General features: G+C 38.1%; 2 protein-coding genes across 4 annotated transcripts; one reads left to right on the top strand and one right to left on the bottom strand.

The window, feature by feature from the left end:
- Nucleotides 1-69: 69 nt before the first annotated feature.
- CEBPZ (CCAAT enhancer binding protein zeta) lies at nucleotides 70-22,490 on the top strand. Its single transcript, XM_008162239.3, has 16 exons — nucleotides 70-246; nucleotides 2,291-3,789; nucleotides 8,066-8,297; nucleotides 8,841-9,024; nucleotides 10,406-10,494; nucleotides 11,919-11,972; nucleotides 12,650-12,752; nucleotides 12,861-12,929; nucleotides 14,907-14,973; nucleotides 16,284-16,384; nucleotides 17,070-17,127; nucleotides 17,400-17,593; nucleotides 17,884-17,973; nucleotides 21,712-21,773; nucleotides 21,883-21,964; nucleotides 22,317-22,490. Exons 1-16 carry the CDS (start codon nucleotides 94-96, stop codon nucleotides 22,454-22,456), a joined length of 3,177 nt encoding a protein of 1,058 aa, XP_008160461.2. The 5' UTR covers nucleotides 70-93; the 3' UTR covers nucleotides 22,457-22,490.
- Nucleotides 21,191-26,765, bottom strand: CEBPZOS (CEBPZ opposite strand). 3 transcript variants are annotated; one of them, XR_008558516.1, is made up of 6 exons: nucleotides 26,004-26,298; nucleotides 24,694-24,809; nucleotides 23,208-23,252; nucleotides 22,496-22,580; nucleotides 22,176-22,357; nucleotides 21,191-21,259 (listed from the first exon to the last, which is right to left on the bottom strand). XR_008558516.1 is itself a non-coding variant. In XM_054728084.1 (5 exons), exons 2-4 carry the CDS (start codon nucleotides 24,806-24,808, stop codon nucleotides 22,498-22,500), a joined length of 243 nt encoding a protein of 80 aa, XP_054584059.1. In that variant the 5' UTR covers nucleotide 24,809; nucleotides 26,717-26,765; the 3' UTR covers nucleotides 21,191-21,259; nucleotides 22,496-22,497. The 3 variants fall into 3 exon arrangements, 2 of the variants coding, with proteins under 2 accessions (XP_054584059.1, XP_027995922.1); XM_054728084.1 differs by lacking the exons at nucleotides 22,176-22,357; nucleotides 26,004-26,298 and adding an exon at nucleotides 26,717-26,765; XM_028140121.2 differs by lacking the exon at nucleotides 22,176-22,357 and having other exon boundaries at nucleotides 26,004-26,293.

The raw sequence follows: 26,765 nt of genomic DNA, 5'->3' as shown, positions 1-26,765 counted from the left end.
GTCATTTCCGGGAGAGAACTCGGTCCTGCCGGAAGTGCGTCACCGGGCCAACCGGAAGGAACCCAATCACAGGTCGCGCGTGCTTTGCTAACCATGGCGGCCGCCAAGAAACCCTTGGAGTTCCATGCCGAGCGGCCCTGGGGTCCTGACGGGAGGATAGAAGATTCGGACGAGGACGACGAGGATGATAATGAAGCCGAGAATGGGTTCTCCATGGAGGAAGTGTTACGGCTTGGAGGCACCAAGGTAATGGCCTTGAACTCCCGGAGGAGGGGATCTGGGGCGCGGGGAGCGGTCCCGCGCGTGGCCCCGGAGCTGCGGAGTGGGAGGGCGTCCTGGACCCAGTTCCCAGCTTCGGGGAGCGCTCTGTGCGCTCCCGGCACCGCTTCTTTTCCACTGCTCTTTACAGGATAAAAGTCGAAGTAAGCGTGTTTATGCTGTCGCCTCAGAATGCAGGCGACCCTCTCCCTTTATGGACGAACTATAACGGCGCTCCACCGGGCCGAGAGGCTGCCTTTTTGGTCCTGGCCTCGCGACATCAGTGTTTTGAACTCCGGTGGTGTTGGAGTTTTAGGTTCTCACCGAGGACAGGCACATGCTCACCGCACACTCAAGGAGCTCTGCGCTTTCTTGGAATTCACATCCTGATGGTGGGAAAGGGACAGTCCCCCAGCTTTTGAATACATAGTATGTCAGACGCTGACAAGTGCTGTGGAGAAAAATAAAACCGGGAAGGAGGACATTGCACAGTGAGAGAGGGCGTCACCGTTTTCAATGAGGGCGTCGCGGAACCCATCCCTGAGATGTACGAGCAAAAACCTGAAAGGAAGAAAGGACTGAGCCCATGTTTCATGAATAACGGAAATGTCAGTGTAGCTGAGGCAGAGTGAAGTAAGGGGAGAGTAGTAAGAAATGAGGTCAGAGAGGTAAGAGGGTGGGCTTTTACCCTGAGTTTGACGAAACGATTGGACAATTTGGCCTATTTTTTGTTCAATATTGTTTTCGAGACTAGAATTGGGGTGAGGGGGTGGAATAGAGGCAGGAGAAATGCACCTTACAGGAGCAGATTCACACCGTTTGCTCTGTGCTCGAGTTGTATTTGATTTTTAAGTATGTAATAGATGCACGCGCTACAGAAGGGTTATTTTGTTCTGTTCCTTAAGGAAGGGATACTCGGTAAAGTCTTTTTCCCACTTCTAGCTCCAGTCATGCAATTTACCTTCCAGGAAGCAATATTTTTGTAATTCTTTTTTGTATCTTCCAAGGAAATAGATATGCATGTACATTATTTTTTACATAAAAGGCACTGTATTATATCTATATATAATATTTTGTATCCATTTTTTCTTACTATCTATGAGATCCTTCCATATCAGAATGTAAAGTTCTGTCATTGGTTTAATGCCCGCATAAATCATTGTCTGTTTTAATTTTCTTTTCTATCAGTCATTTATTGTGGATACATATGTTGTCAATATTTCGCTATTTTAAATAATGCTTCAGTATGTAACCATGAATACCTATCTATTTCCATATTTGTAAGTGTATGTGTAATCAAAATTTGTGGAAACAGAACTGCTGGGTCAAAGGATGTATGCTTCTATGTATTTTGATTGAAGGTGGCAAATTGCCCTTCATAGAGGTTGTGCCAGTTTACACTCCCATCAGCCATGTAGGAAAGTGACCCCCCCCTTTCCCTAACAACACCTGTCATGATTTTATCTTTGCTCTGACAGATTAAAAAATGGATGCATTATTGTGGTTTTAATTTGAATTTCTCTAAATGTTAGTGAGGTTGAGCATCTTTTCATATTTTAAAAGAACCACTCCCTTCCTCCCCCATGAACTGTTTGTTTATATCCTTTGCACGTATTTCTATTGGGTTATTTGTTACTTCCATAACTGATGTGCATCAACTTTTATATTATTAAGCCCAGTTGCTGTGACATGAGTTGCCAGTGTTTTACCCAGTTTATATTTTGTCTTCTGTGTGTGAGAGAATGAAAAATTTACCCATTCGTTTCTTTATGGGCCCTAATGTCAAATTTGGAAAGGTTTTCCCTACTCTGGAATTTTTTTTTAATTATGTTGTGTGTTTTTTTTCTATTTTTTGTTTCTATTTTTTATATTTAAATCTTTGCTCTGTCAAGTATTTACTTTGGTATAGGTTGAGAGCCCAGGCAATACCATGACAACTTTGATTGCAAAGATACAGGTTCACATTAACTTTTGAAGTTTTAACTAAACTGTTGGATTTATAATTTATTTTTAACTTTATGTTTTTATGCAGCAAGATTACCTTATGCTCGCTGCTTTGGATGAGAATGAGGAAGTTGTGGATGGAGGCAAAAAAGGAGCAATTGATGACCTTCAGCAAGGTGAATTGGAAGCATTTATTCAAAATCTGAGCTTGGCCAAGTATGCAAAATCTTTCATAATTGCAGAAGATGAACCACCCAACAAAGAAGATACCAACAAAAAAGCAAGCGTATCTAAATTGGATAATAAAAAGCAAAATGCAGCAGAAAATGAAAGGCCATCAGTCAGTAAGGTGAAAAATAAGAAGAGACCAGAACAACATTCTGATGAGAACAATAGTCCTGTACCAAAAATAAAGAAAGATAAACAACAGGACATCTTTGAATTTGTTGAGAGACCGGCATTGTTACTGAAGCCTGGAGGCAAATGGTATGATCTGGAGTATAGCAATGAATATTCTTTGGAACCCCAGCCTCGGGATGTTGTGTCTAAGTACAAAACTTTGGCTCAGAAGTTGTATGAGCATGAAATTAATTTATTCAAAAATAAGACGAATAATCAAAAGGGAGCCTCTTCTACCTGGATGAAGGCAATTGTGTCATCAGGGACCCTAGGAGACAGGATGGCAGCTATGATTCTTCTTATTCAGGATGATGCTGTTCACACACTCCAGTTTGTAGAAACTCTGGTAAACCTTGTGAAAAAGAAGGGCAGCAAACAGCAGTGCCTCATGGCTTTGGATACTTTCAAAGAATTACTCATTACAGATCTTTTGCCAGACAGTCGGAAACTGCGGATTTTCAGCCAGCATCCTTTCAACAAACTAGAAGAGTTGTCCAGTGGCAACAGGGACTCAAGAGACAGAAGGCTCATCTTATGGTATTTTGAACACCAGCTGAAACACTTAGTGGCTGAATTTGTGCAGGTCTTGGAAACTTTAAGTCATGATTCATTAGTAGCCACCAAAACTCGAGCCCTTTCAGTGGCTCATGAGCTTCTTTGCAACAAACCTGAGGAAGAAAAAGCTCTTCTTGTGCAGGTGGTAAACAAACTGGGAGATCCTCAGAACAGAATAGCCACAAAAGCCTCCCATCTGTTAGAGACATTGCTTTGTAAACACCCCAATATGAAAGGCGTTGTGTGTGGTGAAGTTGAAAGGCTGCTCTTTCGCTCAAATATCAGCTCCAAAGCACAATATTATGCAATTTGCTTTTTAAATCAAATGGTCCTCTCCCATGAAGAAAGTGAACTGGCTAACAAATTAATAACTCTTTATTTTTGTTTTTTTCGGTCTTGTATCAAGAAAAAAGATATTGAATCAAAAATGCTTAGTGCCCTTTTAACAGGAGTGAACAGGGCCTACCCTTACGCCCAAACTGGTGATGACAAAGTGAGGGAGCAGGTTGATACGCTGTTTAAAGTGATACACATTGTGAATTTTAATACCAGTGTGCAGGCTTTAATGTTGCTTTTCCAAGTAATGAATTCTCAGCAGACAATATCGAATCGATATTATGCAGCATTATACAGGTAAGTACATACCCTGCCAATATGTGAATGTGAGGAATAAGGTGATCTTACAGTACACGAAGTGCCTCCCCCCCCCCCCCCCCCCCCCAAGAGAAAGACTAAACTGGATTTTAGGGCCCCCTCAGCAACTCCCTACTCACTAACTTGGAGTAAGTTCATCTTTGTTTCCCTGTTGGACAATTATGTTACATACTTTGAAAACATTGTTTATTTTTTATTTTGAAAAGTTAAAATACAAAAAAAAATACATACACAAAGCATCTAATACCACCTAATATTTCAAATTTCACATTTTGCTGTATTAGTTTTAAATATTTTGGGATATTAAAGAGATAGAATCACAGATGCAAGTTTCCCTCCCCGACTCCCCCACCTGACCTTCAGTGTGGCTTATGTCCTATGTTTCTTTATTCTGGCAGCCATTTAGTAATTCATTCAACAAGAATTTAGTGCCACCTATTTGCTGGGTACTGTTCGAGGTGCTTAGGATATAGCATAGTGAACAAAATTCCCACCACTAAAGGTCCTTACATTTATATTGGGGAAGTCAGGTGGTAAACAAGAAAATTTGTTAAGTAGGGGGAGAGTTGGTGGTTAACAGTTTGGAATTTTTTTAATAGTCGGATTAAGATTTGTTTACCAAACTTTGCAATTGACCTGCAACATACCAATTGAGGGATGATCTTTTAAACAGTGTGGAAACACTTTGCAACTGTTTGAGTATACCAAAAAGTTTTGCATTTCCTTCTAATTCATTTTTATAATTTCACAATCATACGTCTTGTGAGAAATGAAATGTAGTGGTTAACTCTTGGACATAAGCCATACTGTCTGGATTTGAGTTCCAGTCATTAGTTTGCTGTGTAGCTTTGGACAAATTATTTTATCCTCATTATAACCCTATTGGTAAACATGATTGGTAAAAATGATCCCATTTTACTGTGCCACAGTTTGTCTATAAAACGCCTGGAGAAACCTATCTCATAGCATTGTTATGAAGATTATGAAACGCCCAAGGTTACCCAGCTAGAAAATGACAAAACTGGGACTTTGGTAAGATTAGTGAGTTAATGCATGTTATCCCATGTAATCATATGTGTATGTTAAGCACTTAACAGAGCCTGACACCAAGTAAGTTTTTATTTCTGTTATTAGTGGGGGAAAGTTAACAAGTACTAGAACAAGAAGTAATGGTTTCACACGAGCATATCTGGAGAACTGTGTTAATTCTGGGTCCTATGTCTGGAGGTTTAGATCAGTTGGAGCACCTCTAGAGTTCAGAAACTAGAATAAAGAGAGAATTTAAAACTTATATGAGATGATAGTTGAGAATCCTGTAGAAGAGAGACTTTGGGGAGAGAAGACACATAATAGCTTTACAGGGTTAAGTATTTGAAAGGCTGTCATTTGAAGTATAATTAGGTTATTTTGTTGTGAAGGTTTTTTTTGCCAACTTGATTGAGGTTTGATTAACGAATAGAATTGTGTGTGTGTGTGTGTGTGTGTGTGTGTGTATAGTGTAAAATGTGATAATTTCATATACATATACATTGTAATGGTTAATCAAGTTCATTAACACATCCATCACCTCACATAGAAACTTGCTGAGAGTATATGAGAATGCTTAAGATCTATTCTCAGCAAGTTTCAAGTGTATAATACAGTATTATTATCTACTAAAGGCTCAGTGCATGGATTTGTGCACCTGTGGGGTCCCTCGCCTGGCCTGTGCCTCTGGCTATCTGGAACCCCTGGGGGGATGTTGGACTGCCGGTTTTGGCCCCATCTCTGTGGAGTCTGACATCCCCTGAGAGATGTAGTAGTGCGCGAAGCAGCAGGTGGCCAGGGAGGAGCCCATGCTGCTCCACTCATCCCGGCCCTACTGCACCTGCCGCCACCGCTTGATAAGCTCATGGAGCAGCGCTCCCGCTGTGGTCAGTGAGCATCTGCCTCCTGGTGGTCGGTGTGCGTCATAGCGACTGGTCATTCGGTCACTTTGGCTTTTATTTATTTATATATATATATAGACTAGGGGCCCAATGCACAAAATTCATGCAATGGGCTTCAAGTGCCAAGGAGGCAGCCCTGGCTGCCTCTCCAGCCCTCGCAGCAGCAGCCCCAGAAGGACATCCGGTCTAATTAGCATATCATGCTTTTATTATTATAGATAGCCACCATGCTGTACAGTAGATCTTCAGAACTTATAATTGAACATTTATACCCTTTGACTAACATTCCTCCATTTCTACCCATCCTCTGCCCCTGGGAACCACCAGTGTTCTCTGCTTCTGAGTTCAGTTTTTCTTTAGGTTTCACATATAAGTGAAGTCGTACAATAGCTGTTTTTCTTCACTCAGCATAATATCCTCCAGGTTCACCCATGATGCAAATAGCAGGATTTCTTTTTTTTTTTTTTTTCTCATGGCTGAATAATATTACATTGTAATATCACATCTTTATCCATTCATCTGTTGACAGACACTTAGGTTGCTTCCATACTTTGGCTATTGTGAAAAATGCCATGAATATGGGAGCGCAGATATCTCTTCAAGATACTGATTTCATTTCCTTGGGCTATATACCCAGAAATGGGGTTGCTGGGTCATGTGGTAGCTCTGTTTTTAATTTTTTGAGGACTTTCCATAATGACTGTCCCAATTTGTATTCCTACCAACAGAGTACAAAGGTTTCCTTTTCTCTATGTCCTCACCAAGGTTTGTTATCTCTTGTCTTTTTTATAATAGCCATCATAACAGGTGTGAGGTGGTTTTGATTTGTAGTTCCCTGGGGATCTATGATGTTGAGCAACTTTTCACATAACATGTTGGCAATTTGTCTTTGGAAAAATGTTTATTCAGGTCCTTTGCCCACTATCAAGTTTTTTGTGGGGTGTTTTTTTGTTGTTGTGTTTTTTTTTTGTTTTGTTTTGTTTTGTTTTTGCTATTGAATTCTATGAGGTTCCTTATGTATTTTTTATATTAACCCTTTATTAGGTTAATGGTTTATAAATATTTTCTCCCATTCCATAGGTTGCCTTTTTATTTTGTTGATTGTTTACTTTAGTTCCACTTACTTTGCTTTTTTTACTTGTGGTTAGATTATTATGTGTTACTTTAGATGGCAATAGTAAAATAATGGTTGGAAATTATACAGGAGCAGATTTCAGCTATAGGTAAAGGAGAGATTTTTCTGATAAAATTTTGTCCAAAATTAGATTGGGTTCCTAGTGAGAGAATAAATAATCCACAATTACTAGATATGTTTCATAGCCATTTGCTATGGAATGAACCATTTATTCATTCAATAAATATCAAGCACTTACTGTAAGTGCCAGGCACTGAGGTTACAACAATGAATAACACAGGCCCACTCCCTGTTGCATTGGACTTTGGAGGGAAAAGGAGAAAATGGTAACAAAGTGTATTAAACTATGAAGAAGATAAACATGGGACTGGTAAAGAAAATAATAGAGGAACCTGATTTAGATATTACGGATATGCAGACAGTTGGGGAAGAACATTCTGGGCAAAGAGAATAGCATGTATAGAAGGCTGTTACACAGTATATTGGACGAGAGATTCTCTGAAGGCCTCACAATTTAATTTTCTAAACAAGTAATGGTCTTCACTAGAACCATGTGGAGGAGGCTGCTTTTGGTCACCCAGCTAGTAGATACAAGGATAAGAACCCAGATTTATCCATTGCTTTCATAGGTCAGTTTTCATTGTTTGGTCTTGGATTGGCTTTTCATGCGTGGTTCTGTATCTAAGGAAAATTATACAGTTAGGGCTATGCCCTCTTAGTCTAGAGCAGTGATGGGCAACCTTTTGAGCTTGGTGTGTCAAACTTCGCCAAAAAACTGAGCATAACTCACGTAGTGTGTCACTTTGAGGAAAAAACATTATTTCGCAAATGTTTCATCCTCAGCATGCGGCCGCCTCAGCGGCCGCTTGTCATCAGAAATGGCTACGCGTGTCAGTGCTGACACACATGTCATAGGTTTGCCATCACTGGTCTAGAATATGGAGAACCACTTGGAAAAGAAGAAAAAAAAAGTGTCTCTTTTTCTGTGATTCCCCTCACCCCTACCATCATGGTTCTTTCTGTCCTGGTCACTGACTTACATTTTACCTCTTGGCAGAAGTGATCTCTTGCTCTAAAATAAGTAGGAAAGTTATCCCTAACTAAGATGAGGTTAGTAGTTTCCTCTAATATGTGGCTGCTGGTTGTAGAAATGTTTTATAAATAAACAGTTGATCTTGTTTTTGTTTTACAGGAAGATGTTGGACCCAGGGTTAATGACATGTTCAAAACAAGCCATGTTTCTTAATCTTGTCTACAAGTCTCTGAAAGCTGACATCGTGTTGCGAAGGGTGAAGGCTTTTGTGAAGAGGTTACTTCAAGTTACTTGTGAACAGATGCCACCATTCATATGTGGAGCTTTATATCTTGTGTCTGAGATCCTGAAAGCAAAACCAGGGTTAAGGAGTCAACTAACTGATCATCCGGTATATTTTACAACTGCTTTTTAAATTGAGTGGGTTCTGAGATAGATTGGTGTTTTTCTTCTTTGCTTCGATGACAGTAACTTTCTTAGTTGTCTGGAGCATCTCAGTTGGGACAGCAGTTGGGACAGACCTGAACTCAAGTCCAGGTATAAAGTTTACTAGGTGACATATTGCTTGACTCCTTTACTCCTAATAAACCACACTACACTAAACTGCATTAATAGGAGGTAATTATAGATGGTTATAGAGCTAGCAGATCTCTTAAACCTGTTTCCTCTGTTGTGAAATGAACATAATAACATCTACCTGATAGGGTTATTTAAAACATGTCAGAAATTTGTTTGAGGGCTCGAATGTTTTTATGTAATAAAGTCCCAGAGTCTCAGGGAAGGATAGGTTCTCCTTCCATCTAAATTTCACTGGTAGAACTTTCATGTTTCACCAGAATTGCAATAAGCGACTCTTCTTCAAAACTATCTCACCAAAAAAATTGAATACAGACTTCCAGTTGATTGACTCAGATTAATTACACCCCTTTTTCAGGAATCTGATGATGAAGAAAATTTTATTGACATAAAAGATGATGAAGACATAGAAACATTCACTGATGCAGATAAAGAAACAGGTACAATGAAAAAAGTTGAGACAGAAGAAACTGTGTCTAAAAATCATATGGAAACCAAAAAATCAGTGTCTGCATCTTGGGTACACTTTGATAATTTGAAAGGTGAGTTTTTTAAATATTAAATTATTCCCTTAAATTTTTAAAGGAGGAAATTGGTTTCCCCTTTGAACTTACTAGAAATTAATATACAGTTTTAGAACTCCTCAGTATTGCTTTCTTAAAAACGGGAACTCTTATAACTTTATAAGACCTTAGAAGTACATTTTTAATATAGTGGATAATTTATTAATAATACTACAGATAGTAAATACACATTTTAAAGTAATTGAAATCGTAGAAATTAAAGCAAGTACCTTTTGAAGCTATGAAGATTTAGTGGGAAAACTGTGGACATGTTAGGTACACAATATATCTCCTTTCCTTTAGCTGTTAATGTCAAAGTTTATACCTTCAAACCAGTTTTTGTTTCTTAATCTTTATCTGTATATTTAAAGTTTTTTAGCCTCAAACATAGAACATATATGAAGATATCAAATATGTGTACATGAAAGTTTGATTTATAAACAAGTGTTTGGTTAGATATTGTGAATTATGTGTCAGTTTTGGTTCTTTTGTTTGAACATCATATTCATCCTCTACAGGTAATCTTTTAGGAATAAAAACTGTGAGATAGAAACTTTAGGTTTTCCATATACATACACAAGCTAAAGTAAGTCTATTAATAGAATACTAGGGCCAAAAGAAATCTTAGAAACGTAGTCTCTTCATTTGAGGCTGTGAATTCTAGCCTTGAGGATCAAGAAATGTGCCAGAACTATTTCTTCAAACTTGTTGTGGGACTCGTGGTCAAATTATTTTCTCTCCAAATTTCAGTTTGCCTGTGAAGTATAAAAAGTTTGGTAGCCATCAGGAAAGTTTTTAAAAGAAATCCATCAGTTGTTTTAAGGCTAAACTGAGAATAACTTTAGAAGGATGATGAGTAGGCAGTTCATAGTGTGTTCTGAAAATCCTTTTTTTCAATTGTTTAATCCCAAGCTTCTGAAAACATGAAGAAAATGTAAAATCTGTTCCAAGTGCGAATTATTTCTGGGCATAATTAAATTACAAATATTTAGAGCACTCTAATGTTCAAAAAGACTTTAACCTTATTTCATCTTCAGGTTACTTGCCATCTTGACACTTATGACCTAGTTGATCCAGAATTAGGCACCTTTTGTTTTTATTTGAAAAAGGGGGAAGTTTTGGAGGCATCTTTTAGGAGTTGGGATAAACATGCTGCCTGATTTATGCAATAGCAAATGCTAGCTTGGGTACCAAGATAGATTCTTGAAGAACTTTGGAGTTTTTAATATAAGTAGGATACCTGGCTAATTAAGAATGTTGGAAATTATATCTGTTGGTAACAACATCAAAGATGGTGGCTTTAGTGATACCTTGCGCTAGGAATAAAGCATTTGAGAAATACTCTTTTTTTGGTCCTCAGGTGGCAAACAGTTAAACACATATGATCCATTCAGTAGAAACCCTTTGTTCTGTGGAGCTGAAAACACAAGCTTTTGGGAACTCAAAAAGGTAAAATAATTTCAATTTGTCTTTCAATTAACTTATGCTATATATTTGTCCTTATGGATTTATTAACACCTTGAAGTTTCCATTTTTCTTACAAATTAATAAATATAGGAGTTGAGTTGTTATTTAGACTTGAGTTAATTATCATAAGGAAGCAATCTGAAGTATGTCACACAGCTGTGATGCTTTTTAATACATACTTCTTTTGCCTCTGTTAAACATTAATTTTTCCATATTTATACCATCGCATTCACATATAGAAAATCTTAAATAATGTGCATGCAAAATAAGGATGCGGTACCTGGCTATAAATAAGTTTTGCTTTTTGTAGGTAGATTATTGCATATAATAGCTCTTTAAATAGTTAAATTTTGCTTTTTGCATTAGATACCCTGAAAAGTTTTATGATGAAAGTACTTTTTGCAAATAAAGTTACTTTTTAAATGTGTAAGAGTACCTCATATTTTTAATAACCTGTGATTTCTCATGTAAAGCAAATAAGTGTCTTCCTATATAGTGATTCTGAAAATGTGGGCACAGACTCCTATGGCTCCCTAATCCCTTTTCAGCAAGTCTGCAAGGTCACAACTACTTTCATACTATACCAGGACATTATTTACCTTCGTCACTATGTTGACAGTGGCACTGATAGTGTAAAAGAAATGATGGATAAAACTGTTGGTGCCTTAGCACAATAAAGACAGTAGCATGAAGCTATACTCACATCTATCATATTCTTTACTGCCACATACCTGCACATTTTTAAAAAGCCAGAATCATGTAAGAATAACAAAGAAAGAAAAAATGTTGATTTTTATTATCTTGACCCTACAGTACATTTGTTTTTAATGTTCTGTGTGCATACCTAAGAATGAAACTTGTCTCATCTCCCAAGGACAAGAGTCTGGGTATTTGGGAGACATTGTCTTAAGCATGAAGAAAATCCACAATTATGTAAAAGCCTATTAATAAATCCTCCTTTTCCCAACTATATATCAGTATGAGGTGATATTTTCTTCATATATCTCAACTAAAGTAACATGAAATATGGAAGTAGATGTGAGAATCCATTGTATTCTATTAGCTAGTTTGCAAAACTGTAAAATAATGCTACCCTTCTCACTAATATTTACTCTTAAAAATAATTTCTGTAAGATATATTATTATGTAATAGGTTTATTGTTACTTTAAACTATAAATAAATGTTTTAAATGTTTCAGTTTCTAGTAAAGTAAATAACAATAGGTATATCCCACTTACATTAAGGAAGCTCTCCAGGTATTTGATTTTTAAGTATATTAAGCAACCCTGAGACCAAAATTTTGAGAATCACTCTTCTAATTTATTACCTTTTTTAATCCTTAGGGTTTTCTTAAATAATCTATAATTGTAGTAAGAATTGACCTCATTCACATTTTTCTTTTTAGTTATCTGAACATTTTCATCCTTCTGTGGCTCTGTTTGCAAAAACTATCCTTCAGGTAAGTCTAAAATATTCAAAAGACATGATATAAGAAAAAAATAAGTAATCTAGTTTTAGATAATAAGTTGGCCATGCAGTATTTCTCCACCAGATAAATTCATATACATTTGTCTGCTATTGTAAAAGAGCAATGACTTAATACAGAACAGCAGTTAAGACTTCCCACTGTGAGATGAATGGAAATACAGGATTTTAGAAAACCACAGTCATTTATTACATTCTGCCTTTTCTCCTAGAGAAAGATTGCCCTCTCCTATTTGTCACTTAAGGTTTAGGTTTCTGTAGTTGGTTAGATGACCTGTAGTATTAATATTACTTACCTATTCATATAATTAGCAGTGCATCATAGAAATTGTATGAGTGTGTGTTTAATTTGCATGTTCCCTGGTCAGGTGGTTCAGTTGGTTGGAACGTTGTCTCATAACACTGAAAGGTGGTGGGTTCGATTCCAGTCAGGGCAAGTACAGGAGGCAACTGATAAATGTTTCTCATATCGATGTTTCTGTCTCTCAAAATCAGTGAAAATATCCTCAGGTGAGGAATAAGAAAACAAAAAAAATGTGCATGAGAGAAACATTTGAAGTCTTTTATTGCAGATTTGTGCCTTCTACATATTGTAATAGATGCTTACATTTTGTATGTAAGTTAAGTCCTGAAATTCCCCTCACCTTTCAGGGAAATTATATTCAGTATTCAGGGGACCCACTGCAGGATTTCACACTAATGAGATTCTTGGATCGATTTGTATACCGAAATCCAAAGCCACATAAAGGCAAAGGTATGCTTCTATTTGATGAATTATTCAGTTTTTACTGTTGATGTTTAATAAATATGAGCACATAACTAACTAGGTTTTACATTATACCATCTTGATTTTACATTTCAGAAAACACAGATAGTGTTGTGATGCAACCAAAAAGAAAACATTTTATAAAGGATATTCGTAGTCTTGCTGGTAAGTATTTATAAAATACTTTTTAATAATTTATAAAAGCCTGAAGAGCTGAAACTTACATGATAGTACAAGTCAATAACAAATAAATTGTGTTATTCTTTGCTCCACTTTAACAGAATAAAACCTGAGCACCAGAGACATTATCCATCTTTTGTTCCCAAGAAGGTGTAGGCCTTCTTAAGTCTACTGTGTCTGGGCCTTTTATTTTTTAACTTTATTACACAAAATTTCAAACATATCCAAAGTAAATAAATAAATAGTATGATCAACTCCCCAGCTCCCAAAGACCATCATCCACCTTTAACAATTATCAATATTTTTCCATTTTTGTATCATCTGTAGTTTTATCTGTGATCCCCCCACCCCTGTATATATACTAGTGCCCTGGTGCATGGATTCGTGCACATTAAAAGGAAATTAAATAGAAGGTGGACAGCAAGGTGGGACTGGGCAAGACATGCCAGACACACCCTGGAGCCAACCTTCCGCGGTCCCTCCCCGGCCAGCTGCACCTGGGGCTGTGCACTGCGGCTTGAAGGGTATCTGCAATGTGAATGGGGTCCCTCTGGCAGGTGGGGTCCCTCGGCCTGGCCTGCGGGGATCAGGTCAAAACTGGCTCTCCAACATCCCCCGAAGGGTCCTAGACTGTGAGAGGGTAGTTCTCTCTGGTTCTGGGTTGCATCACCCAAGAAACTGCCGCTGCCAAGTCACCGCAGCTTAGCAGCTCCTGTGTTGAGCGTCTTCCGCCTGATGGTCAGTGCGCGGCACGTCATAGCTACTGGCCGGTCAGACAGTCAGAGGGTCACTTAGCCTTTTATATATATAGACTAGTAGCCCATTTGCAGGAAGAATCCTGCAAGCAGCCGATGCGGCCGCCATGCCTGCACCTGCGCGCTGCTGCTGCCCGCCCCGCCCCGCCAGGGCTTTCCCTCTGGCAGCCACCTTGCTTTCCACTTTTCCTCCCTCATCCTTCTAAGTTGTCTTCAGTCTTCACTCCTCCCTCCCTCAGCATATGCAAATTAACCGCCAACTTTGTTGGGTGGTTTGCATACTCGCCCTGATTGGCTGGTGGCGTGGCTTTGGCTGGTGGGCGTGGCTTGGGCGTAGCGAAGGTGCGGTCAATTTGCATATTATTATTTTATTAGGTAGGATAGGTAATTACTATCTTTTACAGTTCAGACCACCTTAAGTCTCAATATGGGCTAGCAGAAAACCCCACACACAGTTCTGTCATAGAGCATCATGTTAACTTAGTGGATCCATCTTAGGATCTAATTCTTTGTTTTTCTATTCAGAGTTGTCATTTGTTTGCATACCAGATCCCAACTCCTTTTTGTCCAAAGGCTAAGGTGAAAATACACCTAATAAATCATTTCCAACTGACTTATCTCACAGAGGTCCAGAGGTGTGAAAAGACTTATCCAAACTTAATAGGGTTAGAATTAGAAGCCAATTCCCTTTTATTCAAGATGAGTCATAAGTTTTTATTCTGACGAGGGAAAACTAACTTCATTGTAGTTCCTTAATCTTATTTTTTAGTTTCCTCAGTGTTAAGTAAAATCATGGAGAATTCTATGTTTGTCTTTGCTTCCTATTCCCAGGATGGCAAGGCATTGTCATTTTTCTGAGATGAAAATGGCAAGTTTAAAGAAATTATTAAAAGAACTCTTTGAGTTTTTATGTATCTTCAAATTCAGACTTGGGATGCAATTAGAGGACAATGAGAGACCCTGTCCTTTCACTGTGATGTACCTTGGGCTAAGTACTGCCAACTTTTCATTCTAGCTGATCATCAGTTTCACATGTTGGGTCTCCTCCACATAGACTTTTCCAGAGATTGTTTTTTGCATTCTAGGATCCCTTTTGACCAACTTCCTTAACATGTTGAGACATTATGATTGTATTTAGTCTTAAGAGCTTAAATAACATAAAAAAGATTGCTTTAATAAATGAAATTTTTTAACTGAATTTTTCTAGTGAACAGTAAGGAGTTCCTTGCAAAAGAAGAAAGCCAAATACCAGTGGATGAAGTGTTTTTTTATAGGTAATATACTTAATACAGTTTCATTTGGGGAACTTAAATGTTTAGATTCCATAAAATGCTTTGTTAACATAGGCTAACCTTGGAAATATCGAAGGTCATTATATGCATACTAGAGGCCTGGTTCACGGATTTGTGCACTGGTGGAGTCCTCAGCCTGACATGTGCCCTCTCAATCAGGGACCTCTCAGGGGATGTAGCAGTGTGCAAAGCAGCGGGTGGCCAGGGAGGAGCCCAAGCTGGGCGGGGCGCTGCTCCACTGCCGCTCATCCTGGCCCCACTGCACCTGCCGCCGCTGCTGCTCAGTAGCGCTGCTGCAGAGGCTGGAGGGGCTTCCGCTGCTGCAGCTGCAGCTGTGTTGGCCAGCCATGAGCCCAGCTTCTGGCTGAGTGGTGCTCCCACTGTGGAGCGCACTGACCACCAAGGGCAGCTCCTGCATTGAGTGTCTGCCCCCTGGTGGTCAGTGTGCATCATAGCAACCAGTCCTAATGGTTGCTTAAGCTTTTATATCTACCTAACAAAAGAGTAACATGCTAATTGACTGTACCTTTGCGATGCCCACCACCCAATCAGGAGTGAGTATGCAAATCAACCCAACAAAGATGGTGGGTTAATTTGCATACGCAGGTGCCAAGCGACTGGTGGTGGGGCACCACCCCAGCCACTATGGGCCTCTGGGCAGCATGGGAAGGCAGAAAGGCACCTCCAGCCTGGAGCAAAGGCGCTGCCAGCAGCCAGGGGAAGGAAGGTCCATTCTTGCATGAATCTTCATGCATCGGGTCTCTAGTATATATATAGATGCCTTGCAGTAGTAAAGGAACTATTATCTGGTTGGTCAATTCTGCTTGATTTGATTTGCTTTTTTAAAACATTTTATGTAAAGAATTTTGAGCATATGATCCCATCTGCAAAATGCTAAGTTTTGCTGCACCTCTTATGACAATAGGTCTAACTGATAAAATATTGTGAATAGAGGTCAGCCACATTTATTATAATATTCTAATACTTTCATCATTAGGGTTGACCCTGAAACAACTTTTTACATATGCCATTCAATTAAGATGAGTTGAGGTGTTTCTATGAAGAACTAAACCTAAATATTTGTAATTTATACTTCACATTTTGGAGGTTTCTAGTTGTTTTTGCAAAATTCAAAATTTCTTTCTATAATAAATACAAATTTTAGTCATTTATATCTAACTGAGTTAACAGCTTTTACACTTGTTTTGGTGACTGGCCAGTAGGTGCTTTGATTATAATAAAGTGGGCCCTTTAGTAAAATTATTAAAGATGTAACATGAATTTTATTTTAGGTATTATAAAAAAGTTGCTATTGTTAAGGAGAAACAAAAACGGGATGCAGATGAAGAAAGTATAGAAGATGTGGATGATGAGGAATTTGAAAAGATGATTGGTAATTTGTAAAATAATTTATTACTATTTACTTATAGAACCATGGAGTATTAGTTGTAGAAGTGACCTTAGTTTAAAAAATTTATTTAACTAAGAATACCATGCAGATCACAATGAAGGATTAAAATATATTTGGGGAGATATGGTAATTCACCCACATTTGCTGCAGAAAAATATGTGATTTTTCTTTGACAATTTGTGGAGGGAAAAAATTATATTTACCTGAGCATATTCATTCTTAAGGCCAAATCTATAGAAGAGAAACCATTTTTACTGTTGCTAACTGCCTTGCATTATTGGTAGCAATAGTCTACTACTTAATCTGTTTTATCTTTATACTTCACAGAACTAGAAAATTTTAATTAAAATTTAGACTGAAACAGGAAATATGAGAAATTAGAAAGGCTTACATTGAGTTCACTTAAATAGTTCTAATGGAGTAAAAAGGACAGCAGTTGCTAAATATATATTTGGTATTTACCTTTTCTATAAAACTGTAGAAAGAAGCTGAAATTAACTAGAACTCATTTTAGTTGAGGAATTTAATTAAGGCCAGAATATTCACAGGTTTATTTTGTTTTTTGTCGTAAACAGAAGAATCATGACTGTTAATTGATTCAGAAATAAGACATGTCAACTTTGTTTTCTTTGCTCTATCTCACACTTTACATATTGTTATCTGGCAGATACATTTGAAGATGATAACTGTTTCACCTCTGGGAAGGATGATCTTGATTTTGCTGGGTAAAATACATTTCTTCAATATTTTTTTTAACTGTTTTCTCAGCATTTCCCAATGGTCCCTCAGAACAGTAGAGATATTAATAAACTTGGGAAATGGGTCCAGTGCTTTCATTCTGGACCTTTTATAATGCATATTAGTATATTAAATAAAGGCTCTGAGCTTTCTGTAACTCTCCTTTAAACCTGTTAATAGCCTAATACCTCCTGTAGGCATCAAGCCACATTTTAGAAAACCGTCCTCCTTTACATTACAAGTTGTTGTTTTTCTTCAGCAACATGAAAAAGAAAACAAAAGGAGCTAAAGGTGAGCCAGTAGATGAAGATTCAGAAGATAGTGATGATGACCTTGATAACTTAGATGATGATGAAGTTTCATTAGGAAGTATGAATGAAGAATTTACTGAAATTGATGAAGATGGAGGAACATTCATGGATGTGTTGGATGATGAGAGTGAGGGCATTCAAGGTAAGCATTTTAAAAATTAAGACAGAAACAAACTAGATCTTCGTTTCTTCCTCAGCATATCTGTGATACACCTTTTGAGCTGTTATGTTGCTTCCTTTTTAAAATTTTATTTTTTCCAACACCATTTATCCCTCTTCCACCTCTCCCCTCCCCCCAAATCACCACAGTTGCCCTTTTTAATCTTAAAATAGTAATTAGCGTTTTCTAAAAGTTAATATTTATCATTTAGCATAACCCTATAGCAGTCCCATTGCTTTTAAATTACTTAATAGCACATTTTTTGGTAACAGACCTTAATGATGAAGTGAGCTCCGAAGTCAATTCTAATAAAAGCAAGAGGAAAAGTGCAAATGATTTTGACTTTGCTGAATCATTCCAAGGTAAGAAAATGCATTTAGTCCCTTTGAAACCTAAGCAGTGTGCAAAAGAAAATTATTATTCATTATTCTGTTGGGAAATTAACTTTTCTAAATTTCTGGTAGTACAATTAGTTTGTTTTTATAATGGATAGTAACATTTTTATGTGAAAATTGTTATTTCCCACATACACCTTTAATTATTTTTTTTCTTCCTGGTTTCTTTCCTCTTACATCTAAATATCTCTAGATGATTTCTGTTTAAACCATTCAATTATATGTAAGCCCTGGTTTTTCATAGATACCTTTTGCCTTTTCTCAACTAAATCTTATTCTTTGCCATTTGACCCTTCTGAAAAATCCATGCTCTTTATTAATTTTATTTTCCTTTTTTATGAGATCTGCCATCTTGCTGCCATGTCAAAACAATTCTAATCTCATAAATATCTTATATAAAACAGATAGGAATTCTTTCAAGTATATCATAACGTTATTTTAAAGTAGCACTTTTAAGGTACTAATAAAAGAAAAAAGTACTATCATCAACCTTAGATTTTTGATAAAAATATAGACAGCAATCATACAATAAATACTTTATCCCATAATTCTGTGGATAAGTACACAAGCGGCCTGGCTGGTGTGGCTCATTTGGTTGCACCAAAAGGTTGCCAGTTTGATTTCTGGTCAGGGCCAGCTCAATGCCTGGTGGGAGGCATGCAGGAGGCAGCTGATTGATGTTTTACTCTCACATCCATATTTCTCTCCCTTTCACTTCCTCTCTCTCTAAAAGACAACTAAAAATCTTAAAAAAGGAAAACACAGGCTTGTGCTTTTTTCACGCTTTGCCTCTCTAGCTTCTGCTTACTAGTACTAATGAATAAAAATAGATTTGCAAAGTTAAAAACAAAATGACAATATTTTATTAAGAAATACTTAAAACTTTTGACATTAAATATTTTGACAATAAATATCAAAAATAATAAAAACTATATATGGTAGTAGTCAGATTTTTATGCCTACAAAATTTCTATCAGCTCTTTCAAATACTGCTAACAATCAGTCCTCTTAATTAGCGTGATTTACCTGGTACATATTTAAATTATAATACCTTCCACACTTTGTTTTCAACTGATTGCTGTAAGGTCACATGTTAATAGTAGCAAATGCTCAAATATAAGGCAAAGTTTTCCTCAAAATCATCTCACAGGAAATAAATGTTGCTTTAAAACAAGTCCTACTGAGCCTGTCATTAAAAGATACTCTCTCAGTAACCTTATTTTTTTAATGATCAGTACTGTTTTCAGAAGACAATAGTCTGAAAGAATCTCAATCAATAATAATTTTGAATGCCGAGTAAAGTGTACCTAGTAGAATTGATTAAAACAAAAAAAGAAGCAAAGCAATTTCAGACTTATTGATTGATCCTGAGGGCTCCACCTTAATTTGCAAATGTTGGATATTCTTAAGGATAATCAAACCTTAAGGAAACTTTAAGAAGGCAGTGCAGCAGAATTGTTTACTAATTGAAGTTATAGATCTGTACCTATAAGATGAATGGAAAAAAAAAAAACTTTCTTAATCCTATGCTAATGAGCATTTTAGCCTAAGATAAAATATTCAATAATAGTATTGTGAACAATTCTTAAATAATATAACATATATTTCACTTTGATAAAAATTAAGATAAAATGCTCTAGAAGCTATTTTATCAAAAGTGGCTCTGATATATTCAAGTAAAGTCTTGTACACAATTGTTCATGGTGGCATTATTCATAACAGCCAAAAAGTGGAAACAGCCCAATGTCTATTGACTAATGATTAGATAGTAAAATATGGTATAGCCATGTAATGGAATATCATTCAGCAGTAAAATGGAATGGAGTGGTGGTACATGCTATAATATGGATGAGCTTCAAAATTGTTATGAGAAAGGGAAAGAAGCCAGATACAGAAAACCATTTATATAAAACTAAGGGCCCAATGCACAAATTCGTGTACCTTGAAAGGAACTGTGAGCCACGAGACTGTGGTGGGCACAGGGGCAGGTCTCTGCCCATCCTCCGTGCCCCTGCCCGACCCCTATCTTTCGGCAGCCCTACTGCTGATGGCATGGAGCAATTGGGGCCAGCATCAACAGCGGGTGCGAGCGGCAGCTGCTGCCCCAATCGCCCCTCAGGAGCAGGGGGTGGCAGGACCGCAGTGCACAGGAGCAAAGAATTTTTAGTAACCACCAGAGGCTTGCCCCGATGACAGTGACCGGCGCAACGGCCTTAGTCTGACGCTCCCACTTAACCTGCTCCACTATCCGCCTGTTGCCAATGCCCACCATGTTCCACGTGCGCCCCCTGGTGGTCAGCACACGTCATAGCGACTGGTTGTTCTGCCGTTTGGTCTATTTGTATATTGGGGTTTTATATATATAAAGATAGCCAGAAAAGGCAAAGCCTTCATGGGAGGGATCATGTTACTATAGATGGACACTAGGGATCTTTTGGAGTTCATGGGAATATTCTAAAATTGCATTGTGATGACAGCTGAACAACTCTGTAAATTAACTGAAATGTATTGAATTATACACTTAAAACAGCTGAATTTTATGACAAATTTTATTTCTTAGTACAGCTGTTTTAAAAAAGTGACTCTAACCCTAGCCAGTTTGGCTCAGTGGATTGAGCGTCAACCTTCGGACTTGACTGGTCCCAGGTTCGATTCCAGTCAAGAGCACATGCTCAGGTTGTGGGCTTGATCCCCAGTGTGGGGCATGCAGAAGGCAGCCAATCGATGATTCTCTCCTCATTGATGTTTCTATCTTTCCCTCTCCCCTCCTCTCTGAAATCAATAAAAAATATTTTATTTTATTTTATTTTTTTAAATAGTGACTCTAGTAGTGCCAGAGACATTGATGTCAAAGATGCAAATTGGATAATATTATTTCAGGAAATGGATAAAAGCTATTTCTAGTTATTATATTTTTAGATACTGGGGTTTTAAATGTGTGAATTAAAATTTAAGTATTAAAAGTAGATGTTTTACTTTTTTATCTATTTTGAAAAGTTTACATATTCAGAATTACAGGTGTTTTTTTAAAGGAGAACCACTTTATTTTGAGTGGTGTAAACAAAACTTTATTTATAACATAATAAACATACTTTCCATAAATTTCTTCACAGTTAGTCCAAAGAATAAAACCTCTGGCTTAATTAGAATTTACATTTTGCTTTAAATATTACAAAATCTATCCATGTCAACTTTGGAAATTTATTCGTGCCTGATACTATAAGATAGGGTAAACCGTGATCAGTGGCCAAATCTGAAAGGCAAGAAGACAGAAAATCATATGAACAATTCTATTAGGATACTTTTTTAAAAATAGTATATACTAATTCTTAAGTACATATCTCTGTAAGTACAGCTACCTAATGGTGTTAGAAAATACCATACTTTCCGGCGTATAAGATTTTCCTGGGTTAAAAAGTCGTTTTATACGCCGGAAAATACTGTATATTGGACTATACTGATGGGATTAGATATAATGGATTAGATATATTGGACTACCGTATTTTCTGGCATATAAGATGACTTTTTAACCCAGGAAAATCTTATACGCCCAATCGTCTTATATGCCAGAAAATACGGTAATTGCAAATTTTGTATTTTATCCCTAATATAAATTTTTTTTAACGAAGTCATATTGAAAGATTTATATTTTTCCAAAATCATTGGATTTTACAATTTAATAATGTAGGTTTATACTTCTTCTAGGACCCAGGAAGAAAAAGAAAAGAAATTTCAGTGACTCCAACCTATTTGTATCTGCTGAAGAGGTAAAGGGTAATGTACTACTTTGAGAAGTTAGCTATTCACCATTGTTTTAAGTTTTCTAATAAATGTATTCCCCCACCCCCACCCCCGTTTTTTGTTTTTTTTTTTAAGTTTGGCCACCTATTGGATGAAAATATGGGATCCAAGTTTGACAACATTGGCATGAATGCCATGGCTAACAAAGATAATGCAAGTAAGTAACTTGAATTTTTTTGCTAAGTGACTTTATAAATGCTTTTTACACATTTTAATTTTTTCTGATATTCATAGTTACTGGCTTCTGTTTTTTGCCAGTAAAAAGGGTTCAGGGGAAATAAAATCTTTAGAGCATTTGTTCCTTTCCTGTCCTGGTCTTTTATAAATAAAACAGTAATCTTTGACATTAAATACAGAAGGAAAGTTACAAATAAGCAGGGGATTTGCATTGTGGTTGGTAAACAGCTGTAGACCCTGGCAGACCAGCAGCTCCTGTTACTCAGTAGGATGTTCTGTGGGGCCTCCAAAAGTCTACAGTGTGGTGTGTTCATCTTTCTTCTCCCCCAAAGGTCTCAAACAGCTTAGATGGGAGGCTGAACGTGATGACTGGCTACACAACAGAGATGTGAAAAGTATCATCAGGAAAAAGAAAAGTTTCAAAAAGAAGAGGCCAAAAACCCCTCAAAAAATTAAAAAGCAAAGAAAATGAGTGTTTTCTAAATATATTATAAATTCAGATTGTACTTACTCCTAACTTTTGCTGTTCAACCATTTTTCTTGATCTTGCTCTCTGACTCCATACATTCCAGAATATTCAATGGATTTGTAATAAACTATAAATAAATTTAAAAATAGTTGTCATTTATAAAATCATGTAAAAATATTAAAATTAAATGCTATTGCAAAATAAACTTTTTTCCCTTCTTGTTGGTATTTCATGTAGAAGCTCTAGAACCTGTACTAATCATTGTAATGAGCACTATTTATTAGGCAAATACTGTGCTGATTACATAATGTTACCTCGTTTGATCCTTGTAACAATTTGTGAATTTCTACTTGACAGAGAAAGAAATAGCTCCAAGATGTTAGCAAACCTGAGATTGGTTTTAAACTTTAAGCTGTGGTTTGATTCCATCACCACCTCAGGTATGTCTCATTCCATAGTCTACATTCTTAACCACTCGAAGAATTAAGAATCCAGCCCATGAACTAACTGCTCTCATCTAGATAACTCTAGGTGAGAATTTTCTCTACTCTGTTCTCAGAAGGAGCCAAAATAGGGATGAATAATATTTTTTTTTAATTAACATCACAAAATAGTCATTTCGCCCTTAATTATTCATAAAGAAATTACTATTTAGTTTTTATAGATTACCTGAAAATATCTTTTTGTAGTTTTATTTTTAATTAAGAGAAAAGTTATAAATACCTATAAGATGAACAGATTACCTGAAACGTACCTTCCAAGATGAAGGGAAATTTCTTGCTCATTGTTTGCCTAAAATCTGATGAAAAAAATTTTTAAATTAGACATGATTAGAGATTTATTATATTAAAATATGCTGCCATATTTTAACCTTAGGGTGTATAAAGTAGGGATCCCACAGATTAGAAATTTTTGTTAAGGTCCTGGTAATCCAGGAACTATATCCTTTTGGGTCTAAACTGCATTTGCATATAGCCTTCCATAGTTATTCTGGAGTTTTTAACATTTTTGACCTATATATATATATATATGATGTAATTTACTTAGAAGTGGCATTTAAAAGCAAGTTTTCAATGTTAGTGTGTAATTCTCTTATGTAACTTTATAAATTATTTTTATGGATGTAATTTTACCTTGTTTTAGAATTAGAAATAAGACTGTACAATACCCAGTTTTTTAAGTTGATCTTAAACTTTAATTTGCTTTTAAATACTATTTGGATGTTTTCTTTTATACCCTTACTTATAGTTTAAAAGCATAGAGACTGCCCTAGCCAGTTTTGCTCAGTGGTTATGGCATCGGCCTGGAGACTGTAGGGTCTTGGGTTTGATTTCTGGTCAAGGACATGTACCTTGGCTGTAGGCTCAATCCCTGGGACCCAATGGGGGCCAGTGTGGAAGGCAACCAATCAGTGTGTCTCTCTCACATTGATGTTTCTCTGTCTCTCCCTCTCCCTTCTACTCTCTAAAAATTAATGGAAAAAATATCCTCAAGTGAGAAATACAACAACAAAAGCATAGAGACTGAATATCCAGTAGCATCGTGTAACTGTTCTGGTGAAGTACTTTTTAATAAAACAAATGACAGATTTCAAAGATGGCCACCACTGGGGATTGCTATTCCCTGCTTTAGTAAAAGAGAAAGCAGCACTTCCTAATTTAAAAGTTTGTGAGCCCAGCCGGTGTTGCTCAGTGGTTGAGTCGTCGACCCATGAACCAGGAGGTCACGATTTGAAAAAGTAAAAACATACTTGAAAAAATAAAAGTTTTGTTAGCTCTCAGATAGAATTTCACCCCACAATAGGTCAAAGCACTTTAAGTAATAGCCAGGGCATGGCAAAGGTTTTCAGTGCCTAGTACTGATGCAGAACTGCAAGCCTAAGAAACTGGTTACTTTGACAGTTTGGCTATGCTACTCTCAGTCTACCAAATAGGGAGGTGCATTTGCTACATCTGTGCTCCCAAACTAAGCCAGACTCAGGACACTAGCTCTATTGCCCACCCCTGCACTAGGAAAACCCAGGGAAGTGTGAAACATACTCCCTAGTCTCCAAACAACTTTTTAGGAGGAAGTTAAGAATCATTTACAATAATTGAACACCTAGTTTCCCCTTGTGCCATAAAAATACCTAATGACGCTGAATCTGAAGAAGCAGTTTCTCTAACTGCCATTTAGCACCTAAAATGCATTAGCAAACTGTATACCCCTCTATAAAACATTCACTTCTGAATTATCATTACCTTGGTTTGTGTCCATCTTATTAAACAAAATATATGCTCCAAAAACGCCCAGAAATTCAGCTACTAACACTCCTTTAAAGACCTTCTTTGCCAGTGGTTCCAAAGTGCGGACCATCCTAAGTTTAACAACAAATATATGTAAGCCGAAATGAGCATATTAAAACTTAATGCCACTTCTGTAAAAATAACTCCATCCCCAGTTTGATTATCTCAGTATTCTGCTGTTGTCCTGAGCATGCTCTTTGTCACATTGTTCTCTGTCCTTTGTGAAGATGGTATGTTCTCTGATACTCTGCAGTCCCAGCTCAGCTCACTGTCACGCCTTTACTCCATTCACTCCTGACTCCTTTTCACAACCCCTGAGGGTGGGGAGGTAATTAAATACCCTGCCTTTGTAGTATCCTACTAAAATCCTTATCAGGTGTCCCCCCAATATTCCCTTCTCTCATTTTGATAATGTGATCCCTGGGGACTAAAAGATTAAAACTTTACTATTCTTACCCAAAAAAAATAAAGCAGGGGAAGTGAAAGAAGAAAAAACAACACATAATCATCAGGCAGGTGAGTGGGTGAGGAGAGTTGTTTTGCTGTTCACTACAATGCTGTACATTACTGACAGGAAATAAGCCCTCATCAGTACAGGGAGCTCTCTCGGGTTTTAATGTTGAAGGGGTGAAAAGAACAAAACAGCCTGCCGGTAGCCAGACTCAGTATAAGGAATCCCAGTAAAATGTCATTTTGTTTTTTTGAAGAGAGTGAGGTTAAGGGTTCAAACAATAAAGTCCAAAAAACACTGTATAATAAATCATTCACCTTTCTTGAAAAAACTATATAATAAAGAGGTAATATGCAAATTAACCCTCACCCTCACAAGATGGCTGCCTATGACCAGGCGGGCAGGGGGGTTAGTGAGGGACCACCAAACGACTGAACAAACAGGCTGCATGGGGCGACCAGGCCAGCAGGGGGGACAGCTGGGGGTGAGCAGGCGCGTGGGGGGGGGGGGGATGGTAGGGAATGGTGGTGGCAGTTAGGAGCAACCAGGCAGGCAGGCAGGTGAGCAATTAGGATCCAGGGGTCCAGGATTGTGAAGAGGGTGCAGGCTGGGCTGAGGGGGACCCCCTACCCCCCCCCAGGCACAAATTTCGTGCACCAGGCCTCGTGTGTGTGTGTGTGTGTGTGTGTGTGTGTGTGTGTGTGTGTGTGTATACACAAACACGTTTTACATTGCAAGTCCCTCAGCTTCAGATTGAAACCAACGATAAAGACCCCCAAAGGCATACTGTCCACAACAAAGTTAGATTACTAACTTGCAGAGGAGAAACAAGAGCAGACAAGCTTTTTGAGGTTGGAACTTAGGTGACGGTTCAAATAAAGCCGCCCTCTAATGGGCTCAGAGAAAAGCAGGGCTGTGATCATGGGGTTAAGGGCACACGGGGCTGAGAAGCTGACTCAAGGCACACAAACTTAAGCCAAGGCTCAATGTGGCATCGGAAAACCCCTCATCTGTGCACCAAAGCTGGAAATCTACACGGCTCGGAATCTCCAGGCAACATCCTGTCATGCAGCAAGGTCTCACAGTCTAGATGTTGAGCAAGATTCCTCAGCCACATCTTTCCAGGTTCCCACCACCAACAGCCGAGCAGCCTGCCAGGCGCCTGCGCGCGACCTCAGGCTGGCTACCCACGACCCTCAGCCCCTCTCAGCCCCTGGCCGCCCCGCACCCCCGGAGCCTCCTGCTCCCACCGCCTGCCCAGCTGCCCGGTGCACCCTGGCTGCCCCCGGGGATCTCAGGGCACTCCAGCCGGCCTGCACCGCCCCTGGCCGCGGGGCCAAGGTCGCCGAGCAACCCGGAAACACTCGGACAGTCCGGCGGCGTGAGTGGGGAGACACTGACACCCGAGTGTCCTCAGCATGACCCCAGTGTCCTCAGCATAACGAGGGACCCCCCAAACTTCCCGTACTCCCGCTCTGGATAGCACAAATCTAGCTCCCGAACTAGCGCCCCGCGCCGCTGTCTTACCTGAGTCGGGTGCACTAGAGGCTGCGCGTGCGTAAGGGCTGGCAGAGCC

Source organism: Eptesicus fuscus, chromosome 16, assembly GCF_027574615.1.
Source record: "Eptesicus fuscus isolate TK198812 chromosome 16, DD_ASM_mEF_20220401, whole genome shotgun sequence".
NCBI classification, from domain to species: Eukaryota; Metazoa; Chordata; class Mammalia; order Chiroptera; family Vespertilionidae; genus Eptesicus; species Eptesicus fuscus.
The sequence above is the reverse complement of the archived record's forward strand: the minus strand, read 5'-3'. Positions and strand labels throughout refer to the sequence as shown.

Excerpts from the sequence above, each read along its gene's own strand:
- CEBPZ (XM_008162239.3), top strand. The coding sequence starts at position 94 with ATGGCGGCCGCCAAGAAACCCTTGGAGTTCCATGCCGAGCGGCCCTGG. Across the intron at positions 9,025-10,405 it reads ACACTTTGATAATTTGAAAG|GTGGCAAACAGTTAAACACA; the intron begins GTGAGTTTTTTA and ends TTTGGTCCTCAG. Across the intron at positions 17,594-17,883 it reads TGAGAGTGAGGGCATTCAAG|ACCTTAATGATGAAGTGAGC; the intron begins GTAAGCATTTTA and ends TTTTGGTAACAG.
- CEBPZOS (XM_054728084.1), bottom strand. The coding sequence starts at position 24,808 with ATGGTCCGCACTTTGGAACCACTGGCAAAGAAGGTCTTTAAAGGAGTG. Across the intron at positions 23,253-24,693 it reads TAAGATGGACACAAACCAAG|ATTTTAGGCAAACAATGAGC; the intron begins GTAATGATAATT and ends TTTTTTCATCAG. Across the intron at positions 22,581-23,207 it reads ATTTCCCTTCATCTTGGAAG|TTTATTACAAATCCATTGAA; the intron begins GTACGTTTCAGG and ends ATTTATTTATAG.